We start from the raw sequence: 13,057 nt of genomic DNA on the forward strand, positions 1-13,057 counted from the left end.
TTATAAGGTTCAAAAAACATTCACTAATAAAATCGAACTATGCTAATGATGTGCTTTATTCGGCCCTCATTTCGGAGCACAAGTTCATAGTCTTCCCTCTTATCAGTCATCACTAACAAGATTCTACAAATTCATAGTCTTCCCTCTCATCTGTCAAGCATAAGTATAGAGTAGTACTCTAATGGTGCGTTTGGATGGGAGACAATGTAGGACAGGACGGTCCTGTCCTAATTTTCTAGGATAGGATGATCGTATTTCATGTTTGGTTAGATGGACAGGGGTGTCCCTGTTTTTTGTTTGGTTTGAGGGATAAACGTGGGATGGGATGATCCTGTTTTCTGTTTGAATCGAGGGATAGCTAGTTATGATAACCTTCTGCAGAAGTACGGTGACATTACCTCCTTCCTCTCATACCTTCCTTCTTTCTAAGGATAATTGCAGCTTTCCTTTTAATACAAATACAACTTTCAATTTTTTTGTATAATCTACTTCAATTTTTTTGTATATTCTAGATGTAGTGAACTTTACCATCAAATGGCATTCATATACAGATAGCATTCATATACAACTATCAGGTTGTGTTATCAGGTTACACAATATATAGTCTGAAACATATATAATTCATTTACCATCAAATAGCATTCATATATACAGATGCATTTACCAGACTACCATTACATCAAATTCAATGCTTACACAATATAGAAAGTTCAAGGCATACTATATGATAGGTCACAGTTAGCAAAAGAGATATGACTGACAAAAGAGATCTGTTACAAATATCAGGTGTAACAAACATGGCCTAGTTAGCAAAAGAGAAAGCTTTACAATACTAGTTGTATGTTCCAAAGCGCCCTACTGTCCAGGGAACTTCTTACTAACAAATATGGCCATCCAATGTAACTGGTGCTCAAATGGCAAGCCATAGAAAGCTTTACCAATGAGAGGATTGGCCACCAGATGAACATAGTACGTGGATATCTGAAGATCATTAAAGCCTGAAACTGAAAGGCTATTCACTTTGGCAAAGAGATCTTTTGGCAGCTCATTGTTTGATTTAGCAACTTGTTTTATAGCCATGGCAAGCTTGTCACCAACTCTGTTGAACGCACCAATCAGCCCATCCTCTGCACTTTCAACAATCTTGTCCCTCTTGTTAGGTCTTGCATTAGATGTTGCCCCTTCCTCAAAAACACTGCTAGGATCCTCTTCTGTACCATTTGCAGACCCATCTTCAGTGTCACCATCTTCTGTACCAAGAGGAGCACTTGAATCCTTTGCAAACTTGCCTGTAGCCATATCCTTCCCAAAGATTGTTTCCATCTCAGCATAGTTCTCAAGAGGCTTGTTTAAATACTCGGCATCAGCCTTGTGATCCTATAATGCAATAGAAATCAATATGAAAAATATGATAAGAACAAGACCACAAAACGATAGAAACTAGATTACGTGCACATGGCCATTGTAGTGCTCCTCATCAAGGGTGATGATGTAGTTATCTTCATCGAATCCAGATGCACTCAAGCTCTTGAGTCGTGTTATCTTTGCCCACTTTCTTTGCCATGTCTTCAGATGATTCTTAATCTGCTCACCATTGAGCGTAGTGTTGAATTTTTCATTGACAGCTCTAGCACATGCATTGAAATAGACCTTTTTGAAGCCCTTTCTTGTTTTAACACCACTGGCAACCACATTGGCAACATTTTTTAGCATGAAATTGGACATTGGCGATGTCCAGGCAGCCACACCAGTACCTCTCCCAAGTCCCTCAACATGACCATCCATTGCCTGCCATGTAACAAAAAAACATCTAGCATTGGATGTTAGTTAACTGGATTTCGGCACCAAATACAACAAGGATTGTATGTCATTTAACTGGATTTCAGCACCAAATAAGTCCTTGCAAATGAAATATAGCAACAATAAGTACATACAACTGAAATATAGCAACAATATGTTCATACAACTGAAATATAGCAATAAATATGTCCATACAACACAAACACATCTAGAAAAATACTTGCAAAACTAAAATACATCAACAAACTAGTGGGTACTAATTAATATTGTTGTCTTGATGGTCTGCCCACATCTGATCAGCAATGCTTTGCCTGAAATTAACCATCTCGGTATGCTCATTTGCTTGTCCACTGTATGTTGTAGCATAGTTATAACTTGACAAATTATTATCTTCTATGAAGAACTCATCAATTCCATCTTGTATAACCCAATTGTGAATGATACAGCAAGCAACAACAATGTCTACTTGAGTTGGAAAAGGAAAGAAAGGAGTGGCATCATCGAGAATTTTGAATCTTCTCTTTAGACACCCAAATGCACGCTCTACTGTGATACGAAGAGATGAGTGCCTAAGGTTGAATAGCTCCTTCTCATTTTGTACAGGATTATTCCCCCACTCATTCAAGTGGTAACGAACACCACGAAAAGGGGGCAAGAATCCTGGTTTTGCTCCATATCCGGCATCAACTAGGTAGAATTTGCCTAAAATGTGATGGAAAGTAGATCATATTTCTATTATATTAACGATTCATACGGAGAATCTGATATGGTATTAGTGTATTACCTTGTGGCACTCGAAGTCCATTCTCACGCTCCAAAGCATCTCGTAACACTAGTGCATCATGTGCTATCCCCTCCCAACCAGCCAATACATAGGTGAACCGGAGATCAAAATCTACGGCAGCCATTACATTTTGAGAGGCATATGACTTCCTACCACGAAAGGATAACTCCATATCCTTAGGAACAGAGGCTCTTACATGTGTACCATCGATGGCTCCATTACAATCCTTAAAGTAAGGATCCCATTTGTGGTTCCCTTGTATTTTGGTAGGAGTTTCCAATGGCGGTGGCCTAATTAATTCCCCTCGTAGCTCACCAACAGCACGAAGAACCCTATTAAAATAACGACTGACTGTTTCTCCGGATCTATCAAAATTAGTCCCAACTACTCTGTTCCTAAGGTTGTGCCCCACGGTATTTAGAAACATTGCCACTTGCTGCTCGACACAACAATGGATGGTATCTTCAAGCAAACCACGATCCCTGAATAGGTTGCAAAACCGAAACAACTTGGCTCTATTTAGTCTTAGTATGTTCACACAAACTGTATCATCCTTCCAAATTTTGTTGTTTAGGTACTCAAGTCTCATCCTATCCTTTTCATCGATAGGTCCATAAGTAATACCTTCTCTCCTTGCAGGTTGCTTACGTTTTCTAGACTCAATACTAACCATGGCCATCATTGACAACAACATATATGCAGCAGCAGTACAAGCAACAACCTTGGTTTTTTGATCCATCTATAACACAAAAGACCAAAAAATTCAGGACTATATACCACCAACTACTACTAGGAGAACCATGTGCAAGCACATCACAAAAATACCTTGAATCCTACTGCACACATGCATGTAAGCAATACCAAAATTATTGCACAAATGTATTCATTCAGAAAATATGGTGGCATAATAGATGCAAAACCAATCCTACAGCTGCTTCATGGATAATATCGAGCACACATACATACACATGGGTCAGTGCGCTAGGGTTTTCCATACCTTGGGGAAAGGAAGCCAAGGTCCTGTTGGAGGACACGAACGGGGAGGGGGACAGCACTAGGGCTCCTTCTTCCTGTGGACCGAGAGGGAGAAACATGGTGAGGATCTGGGAAGGAGAGAATGGAAGGGCATGGAAGGGATGGAGGGAGGACAAGGACGGATGATGCATACCTGGGAGGGAGAACGTGGCCGGTGACACCTCCTGACGAGGAGCGGCACCCAGGTCGACGGGATCCAAGGACGGGCCCCCCAATCGTCGGGATCCAGGGACGGCAGCGGATCGGGCAGCTCTACTACGCGCAGTACCTCCGCACCGCCGAGCCGCGGTCACTCGTCGGGGCCTACGTCTTCTACGAGGACATCTACAGCCGGCGCGGAGGCGGCGGCGGCGGCCGGCACCGGGCGCTGCGGCGGGCGCGGAAGGCGGCGGCAGCGGCCGGCACCAGGCGCTACGCTGCTGTTTTTTTTCCGCGCAGGGGGAAGAGAGGAACGGGGAGCGCCAGCCTGTTTTCTTTTTACCGCAGGGGGAAGAGCGGTGCGCGGTGGCCTTTGGGCGGCACGCGCGCCTCACGTGACGGGCGAAGCGGAACTGGGATGCCCCCGTTCGCTCGTTTTTCCCGGATGGGGGCATCCCGAATCTTTGGGGTATATTCCCAATTCAGGACGTCCCTATCCCCTATGACTGAGAACCAAACACTGGACCATCCATGGACCATCCCGTCCCGTCCCGTCCCGTCCCGTTCCGTCCTTAAAACCAAACGCACCCTAAGCAACCAAGCAATCATTATCGTGTCAAATGAAGGTGTAACAAAAAAAAAGGTGGACGACGAGCTACTGAGCTGCTGCTTCTGCACAGGTACGGTTTAAGTAAATGATTCAACGGAATGTCCGTATATTCCCTTCTCGTTAGCAGCAAGGCAAGCATGGCTGGCCATGCTACGCGAAGAACAGTGAATTGGACCTTTCACATAACATTTCACTCCGGACAACAATTTTCATGATCTTGAAATCTACGAAGCATGTGAAGAGATCTACAAGATTGCATAAAAAATCTCTCATTTGGTCATGAGTTGAAGGTTAGATCCAATTTATTCCTCCTTTTCCCCTTTTAAACTATATAGAGATGAATGAGTTGGAGTTGTTCCATAAATGTTGGTGATAAAATGAGATGAATTATGTATGATCACGTAGACCTCTTCCATAAGTTTTCAGTAAAATCCAAAATCGTAAAATTCGGAGTTCGAAGTTGAAAGTTATGCCAAAAATCTAAAGTGCTGAAAAAACGCGCTCGAAGGATAATCCGAAGTGCTGAAAAATATATATAGAGGATAATCCTGTATGCTGAGAAGTACACTAAGAGGATCATCCGGAGTGCTGAGAAGTATGATAATCCGCTGATTATTCTTTTAAGTGTATTTTTCGCGTACCATATATTTGGCATAACTTTTCAACTGAGACTTCAATTTTTTTGATAAAATTCGGGGAAAGCTCGTAAAGAGCTCTACAAGAATGTAAAGTCTTGTAAAGACTTCAATTTTCACAAGAATGATGAAAAGTCTGATTCTCATTTCTCCTTTTCCACTTTAAATTACAAGGGAAGAATAGAAAAATTGGACTTTTCTTATAACTTTTAACTCTAGACATCGTCTTTTCACGAGTTACCACAGTTACGCTAGCTAAAAAGGAACACTAATAAATATGCTTCAGCGCTCAAGTGCTCATGATAGTGCTATGGCTGGAGTTCTAATTGAGACAAAATCAAAAGAATAATGGCGGCCAACACGTGCACAAGATCAACATAGACAAGCCAACACATCAGGCAAAAGGATTAAACTAAAACTCCAAACATTAACTAATCACATTGCTAAACTCTTACTGCACAGAGTAATGCGAAAACCGAGCCGAGCTGTTGATACGTGATGCTGAAACATCCGAACAAAAAAAAATGCAGCTGGACGTAATGTGAATAGAGAGAAAAGGCAGCTCAGTAGGGTGTTTGGATTCCACCCGCTAAAGTTTAGCACCTGTCACATTGGATGTTTGAATACTAATTAGAAGTATTAAACATAGGCTAATTACAAAATTAATTGCACAGATAGAGTCTAATTCGTGAGACGAATCTATTAAGCCTAATTAGTAAATGATTTGACAATGTGGTGCTACAATAACCATTGCTAATGATGAATTAATTAGGCTTAATAGATTCATCTCGCAAATTAGCCTAGGGATTCTGCAGTTAGTTTTATAATTAGCTCATATTTAATCCTCCTAATTATTATCCGAACATATGAGGTGACAGCACGTATCATCCAAACATCCCGTAGGAGGTGTTTGATACACCCTCCTAAACTTTAGTACATGTCACATCGGATGTTGGGATACTAATTAGAAGTATTAAATATAGTCTAATTACAAAACTAATTGCACAGATGGAGTCTAATTCGCTAGACGAATCTATTAAGTCTAATTAGTCAATGATTTGACAATGTGGTGCTACAGTAACTATTTGCTAATGATGGATTAATTAGGCTCAATAGATTCGTCTCGCAAATTAGTATTGGAGTTCTGCAGTTAGTTTTATAATTAACTTATGTTTAGTCCTCATAATTAACGTTCAAACATCTGATGTGATCCTGCTAAATTTTAACGTCTCGTATCTAAACACCCCACGTGGTATGCCATCGTCATCCAAAATTTTGGGCTCCCTGCAGACCGCCCACAACCTCATCTCCAAAATAAAACCTAGCCTTTCCCCGTTGCCCCTCCCTCAGCAAACAGTCAGCACTCAGCACCCTCAGTCGCTCACGGCCTCACCTCACTCCGCCGCCGCCGCCGCCGCCATCCCTCAATCTAGCGTCCTAGCTGCCACCACGCTCATCCCTCTCCTTCCCCGTCGACCAGCTTGACCCCGTCCTCCTGTAGCCCTCCCATTTTGTTCCCCACAACCTTCTCTCCATCGCTCCTCAGTCCTGGTGCCGCTCGTAGCCGCCGTCGCGGCTATGACCAAGGGCTGGGTCCAAAGGGTGCAGCAGGATGATGAGGAGGAGGAGACGACTCGCTTGAATCGTACAGCTTCAGCTTCAATGAAGATTGGCAAGCGTGTCTGGAGAAAATGGGTACTCAAAGATATACTTCTTTGCTTGCCTTTTTAGGTCCAATAGAAGTTGTTTATGCTCCTTTTTCTTGGATCTAGTTGGTGGTAATCTTCACAAATAAATCCACAAGCAATCATTGATTATTTTTTTCTGATTTATAATACTTCTTTGCATGCTCACCAAGTGTTCGACAGAATGCTTCTGAGACATGAACTTTATTTTTCCACATCGATGCATTGTTCTTCCAACAACCGTTGAAACAGTGCTAGAAAAATTAAAGCACCCATTTTTTTATGGTCGTTGTCTAAGACTGGTGCTTGATTAGATCTCATCATCGAGTGGATGGGCACAAATGCTTTAGTAATTTTTGAAATGCTAATCCTATCAATTGTGCTGGTGTCATATCTGACTGGTTGTCGCAGACTCGCAGGTCATCAGATGCATACTTTCTTGGAGCAATCAATTGAGTTTTGGATGAGCAAGTAAAGCTTACTTGGTATCTTGAAAAAAAGAGTAAGCTTTCTTGTTTCTGGTTCAACCTGCAAGGTAGTTGACAAACTAGCAATGATTTTGTCTATTTCAACTATTTGTGATGATAAATCACCTCTGCCCATCTTGTATGTTAAATTTTGCCTTGACAGATCCTATCTGAAGATCACTTATGATTTTGCATCGTCGATATTTGTGATAATAACATGTTAGCTGTGCAGTTTGCTGGTGGAGACATAAGTATTGCTCTCACGCTCTCAGCTGTAGTCCATATATTTCAGTTGTAGTACACATTTACTTACTATTCCATACTTCTGAAGTTCAGTAACTACAGCCAATTATTTGTCATATTTGCAGCTACTGTAATTATGTGTTAGGCTATCTTAGGAATGTAAGATGCATGGTTGAGGAATCGATTAGTTATGCCCAGATGAAACACAAGAATAATAATTTTAATGCATAGCTCTTTTTATCTCAACAGAAACAATGGACTGACAGCTAAATATTTTGGTTGCAGGTTGCAAGACACTCCAAAGCAAGAGGGACTATGATCTACTGAAGAGCTTGAAGACCTTTTCATCTTATGGCTCAGGAGCAAGAAATGAGGCCTATGAGCATTGTGTGATATTTCCACTGAATTCTGTGGTGTCATTAGAGCCTATGCTGAGTAATTTGTAGTCTTCGTTGTAAGATTTATTTTGAATTCAAATATAAAATAAAAAATAATTCATTTGTTGGGCTGCAAGCCTAGAATGGGCAAAATTCAATGCGTATTCAGAAATTTCAATATTGGGTATCTGCTATGGGTCGACAAATGTAGTTAGGCTGCAGTAGTAATCTTTAGCGTAGATGTGGTGTATAGGCTAAGGGTTTTCCTTCATTTGCCTTATATCCCATGGGCTGCACAATCATAAGCATCAATAACTTGCATAAATTTAAAACAGGGAATTCATGCACTGGAGCTTGCCTTCATCAATAACTTGTATAAATTTAAAACAGGGAATTCATGCACCGGAACTTCTTCAGGAAAAGTTAGCGGTTCCTTGGGGTCTTGATCTAGTTCGGGCTTGACTTCCAAGTGATGAAGCTCCGCAACAGGTTCGTCCTCCGGCGTAGGGTGGAGCTTGTAGGTTCCGTCGGTGAGATTTGTTTCTACACGGCATGCTCATGTAAGAGTTCAGTTTTATTCATGCGTGTACACCAACGATGCAAGGCATGTCTTATTGGTAGAAAGAAAGTTGCATACAGGCCACATTCACCTAAACAAGGTTGTAACTTTATTTAACTTCATAAAGCAAGGTGGTTGTGGCTTATTGGTAGAAAGAAAGTTGCATACAGGCCACATTCATCTAAACAAGGTTGTAACTTTCTTTAACTTCATAAAGCAAGGTGGTTGGTTTAAACTTGAGGTTGACTTTGATGGTGATTGTGTACACATTAGGTTCTCGCAACTTAGAGTTGCACAAAGAAGGTGGGAGGTCATTCAAGTGCATTTGGAGAATTATTCACTTCTGAATGTTTTTTTTATCTCTTCCAAAATTACTTATTTAGCTTATAGGATTTTTATTTCATTTTATTCCTTTAAGTCGATTACTTAGCCAAAAATGGTTCCACAGTCAAACAGCAACCATAGGCACTGAGAAAATTACAGCACCTTAATTAAGTCATTACTAAGTTACTGTAAATTTTTGGGAGCCATTGGATTACAAAAAAGAATTAAACGCATATCATCATTAAAGGTAGCATGCACTTAACTATTTCTATCTCCAAACCTACAGCGAATCTGAGGGTGAAAATTTACCAGTATGTTGAAGGTGTGTTACAGAAGTTTTGGTAAATTTTTCATGATTTTTAGAGGAGGACAACCATTTCCTCTATTTATCTTCTATTTACCAGTATGTTGAAGGTGTGTTACAGAAGTTTTGGTAAATTTTTCATGATTTTTGGAGGAGGACAACCATTTCCCCTATTTATCTTCTATTTAAACATGCTTTACAAGGAAGGTGGGTCTCTTTCTGATTCTGACCACAACCCATATTTTTCCTGTAAACTACCTCTCAAAACTGAGTTACTCCAAGTGGTTTCATATTTTTCTCTACTCTGGATTAAAACTTATGCAAAAAGAAAGATTTAACCCTAGATTTCAAATATAAGGTTAAAACAGTAACTTCAGGTTCTACTCCAGGGCCCTAAGTATTTTTCTGAGCTTCTACTCATCGAAACATTCACAGCAGAGTTGGATTTACCCTTTTAGCATTTTTCTTCTATTTACTATGATTTAAAAGGCCTAAACAAGGAATAAAACCATAGGATATTATTTACAACAGTAACATAAGCAACTTTTTTTTGAAGAAACTAGACAGAACAAGGATTTTAACAAAAGTGATTTGGCATTTTTCTGATTTTTCTACGATTTACTGGGCATTTACAAAGTTTAAACCTTTTTCTGCCGATTTTAAACTAAAACCGTGGCAAACTTGCACTCTACCCGCTACGTCTACGCTTTATTTGCGTAGGGGTCCTTGAGTTTTGTGCCTAGGCCCCTGGAAAGATTGGGGAAGACACAATGTCGTCCCCAGGGGTGCGCATGGCGGCGGCGGTGAAATCCCCGACGATTCGCCGGCGGGGATCGGGCAACAAGTGGTCGGGGAGGCGTAGGGGCTCACCTGAGCTCGACTTGGCGGAGTTGGGGCGACGGAGATGGCTGGCGAGGGTCGGAATGTGGCGCGGCGACTTGGCTTGGCGGGTGGCGGTGCAGACGGTGTTCCGGCACATTGGCGGCGTTGGGAGCGCAACGAGCGGCTCGGGGACGTGTGCGGAGGGGTGGCAAAGCGGACGGAGAGGTCATCGGAGCGCGGGGCGGCACGGAGGTGGGAGCTCCACAGGAGCCTTAGCGACGGCGCAGTGGAAAAATAGGGGTGCGGCGTACGGGAGGTGGCGAAGGGTGGCGGTAATGGTGTGCTTGGCCCTTTTATAGGGGAGAGGTGGAGTAGAGGGTCGAGGCGGGGCTTCGGGTACGGGAGGATAAGGCTGGGGAGAGCGGGTGCACGGGCGAGGCGGGCATTGGCCGGAGGAGCGGAGCTCCGGGGATAGGATCCCTAGTGCATTGGTTGAGGGACATAGGGTTGGGCAAGCGCGGTTTTGCCGGGCGGGAGGATTGGCGAGGACAGGCGTGTGTCTGGTCGCGCCAAGCGCTGGATTGGGGGCGGCAGCACGGTCGGTGCCTGGCGGTGGCGTGGCGTGCTTTGGGGAGGGGGGGGAGGAGACGGCACGGGCGCTGGTTGGGTGGAGCACATTGCGTGCAGGGGGAGGGAGATGGCCTCGGCGACGATTGGCCAGCACGGCGCTCGTCCCGTCTTGTCGTGGGCGTGGGTAGGGCAACGACGAGCTCGCCGGTGGACGGCGGCCATGCGGCAGGTGGCGCGCGGGCAAACATGCCCGGGTGCGCTGGCGTCGAGGCAACGCTGGCCAGCAAACAAGACCGGCTTTTGGGGCTCTCCACTCAAGATTTTCAAACTAAACGTTCGAAAATCCCTTTAGCAAACTTGTAGACCGGTCGGAGTTCAAACTTTACTAAAGGTGTTTGTCCATATTTTGAAAGGATTTGGAGATAACTCAAGCCAAAGTTTGCCAAAAACCAGAGGTTTCAGACTTAGACATTTCAGCCGATTTGGTGGAATTTCAGGAGTTTGACCGTCTTTGACTCGAATTTTGGACAGCTTCTGAGTTGAATTAGACCAAGGTGCTATTGAAGGAACCAACTCAAGGGACTACAACTTTTATTAAAGGCCTGACCTGAGGTTAGATGTGAAATGGTGAGATAACATGTTGCAAAGTTGAAGAAAAACATGAATTCCAGGACTGTTTGTAGGGTTTTATTATACTCCTGTTTTGATTTTTGTTTTTGACCTTCTCCCACTCCGAATTAGCCAAAGTGTTATTAACAAAAGTTGTTTGAAATTAAAAATTTTACAACTCTTATTTGGGAAAAATGTCAAGTTTGTCTATAAAAACTCAAGTTTAATATTTAACTCCAAAAAGAGCTTTTTAGGGTCAAAATGGACATTTCACCTCTTTTGCTTAGTGACTAATGACTTATTTAGGTTTAATTACACTTAATTAAGGTAGAGTTGTTACACGTGCACAGGACCCTGAGAAATCCAGTCGGAGCGGGGGGGAAACCCTCAGAAGGAGCAGCGGCGTTAGGGATGCCGCTTGCCAGAGGACCATCCACGCGCGCCCGCTTGTAGGCATCATCATCAATCACGATCTGCAGTCCATGCTTCCGGGCAGAGAACTCGGGTGGTAAGTGGGTGCTGTCAGCCGTGCCTTGGGAGGCAACAATGACTCATCATCAGAAGAGAAGTCAGGATCCTCTAGTTCCTGCTCCCCCACGGCTCGACACCTTCGGCGCAACGCCTCAAAATTGCTCTTCTTATTCTTCTTGGCATCCTTCTTTCGCTTCGCTTCCATAGTGGCCGCGGTCCTAGCAACCCTTTTCTCTTGGTCCTCTAGGAGCCACCACTCGAGTAGAAGGTTTAGTAAGCCTTGCAGCAAAGGAAGGACAAACGTCAGCCATGAGAGAGTGCCAAGGATGAACGCAGGGAGAGAAAAGAAGATCGCTGAAGAGGATGGGTCTCAGTCAGGAGAATAACAAAGTTGGAAGGGTTGTCAGCACGAAAGGCCATGGGGTGGCCCCTTAGCACGACGTCAGTACCCCCCACCAGGCAGGACCTAACACAAGCACGGATCTCCAAGTTGGGAAGCTCTTCGGGCCTTTCCCTAGTTGGGTCCTGAGGGCCTGAATACTGGAACATGCTGTGGGCCCGCTGCTAGCTTCATGGGTTGGATGCGTCGGCTGAAGAACTCCCACATCAACCCGGCCCCAGTAATCCTTTGTGAAGCACGCTTGTGGATGATGGGGAGAATATGGTCTAGCCTCCTCTTGTCTGGCATCAGCATGCCCCAAGTACACAAGTCCTACACGACGGGGATGCCACCCGTGTATGGAGGAAGACCCAGGGAAGGGTTGCTGCCATAAAACCATTCGTTGTGCCATCCTTTGTTGGAGGTGATGGAGGGGAGATTGAAGTAGTCCCTTCCCTTCCTGCTCCGCAGCTGAATCCCCACACCGTCGATGGGGGCACCGCCTCCGCCGCGCAGTCCAGTTTAGGACTCGATGCTCACAGTGAAGAAGTATGTCCACAGCTGGAAGTTCACCTGCACGCCGAGGAAGCACTTGCAGAAGGTGGAGAAGCCCATTGGGGTTAAGATGCTGTATCTCTAGTTGGTAGTAATGCAAGAATGCCTGTAGGAATGGGTGCGCTAGCAACCCGAAGCCCCACTCGTAGAACGGAGTGAAGACCAGAATCTTATCCGGCCAAGGCTTGGGGAAGGACTCCCCCTGCAACAAGCACCATCCAGACTCCTTCTGCAGAGGGAGGAAGCCCTTGTTCATGAGCCCGCGGGTCCGGGCGGAGGTGATCTCTAAATGATGCTAGGAACCCATGACGCGGTGGTGTCAGTGATGGCAAAGTTGACGAAGACGGCGGAGCAGCAAGCTCGAGAGCGCGTGGCGGTGAGAGAAGACGCGCTGGCAGAATGCGAAGCAAGAAGGGAGGAAAGAAAGGAGCAAACCCTACCATCCCCAGACAATTAATAAATGGGGCAGGAGGAACTGATAGGACGCACGTAGGCATGGCGAGGGCCTACCACTTCCCACATGGAGGCATAGGAAGGGGAACCGCTAGCGGCAGGAGCACCGCAGGCCCTAGTGGTAGGGCACGATGGAGCATCCCTTCAGCTTCCAATGAAAGATTAATACTGAGGGGCCACTGGTGCGTCACAAAGCAATGCGTCCTAGTCGACAGGTCGCTGGCCCAATGGGTCTGG

At 44.4% G+C, this 13,057-nt stretch overlaps 1 protein-coding gene and 1 long non-coding RNA gene across 2 annotated transcripts; one reads left to right on the forward strand and one right to left on the reverse strand.

Moving 5' to 3' along the window:
- Positions 1-855: 855 nt before the first annotated feature.
- On the reverse strand, positions 856-3,323 carry LOC101757657. The gene is made up of 4 exons (XM_022829500.1): positions 2,585-3,323; positions 2,123-2,502; positions 1,450-1,767; positions 856-1,377 (listed from the first exon to the last, which is right to left on the reverse strand). The coding sequence occupies exons 1-4, from the start codon at positions 3,321-3,323 to the stop codon at positions 856-858; spliced, it is 1,959 nt and encodes a 652-aa protein (XP_022685235.1).
- Positions 3,324-6,331: 3,008 nt separating this feature from the next.
- On the forward strand, positions 6,332-7,952 carry LOC101778351. Its single transcript, XR_001164701.3, has 3 exons — positions 6,332-6,697; positions 7,099-7,189; positions 7,683-7,952. It is a non-coding gene; the product is annotated as an uncharacterized LOC101778351 (long non-coding RNA).
- The last annotated feature ends 5,105 nt before the right edge of the window (positions 7,953-13,057 follow it).

The sequence above is a fragment of the Setaria italica genome, chromosome VIII (assembly GCF_000263155.2).
Source record: "Setaria italica strain Yugu1 chromosome VIII, Setaria_italica_v2.0, whole genome shotgun sequence".
NCBI lineage: Eukaryota > Viridiplantae > Streptophyta > Magnoliopsida > Poales > Poaceae > Setaria > Setaria italica.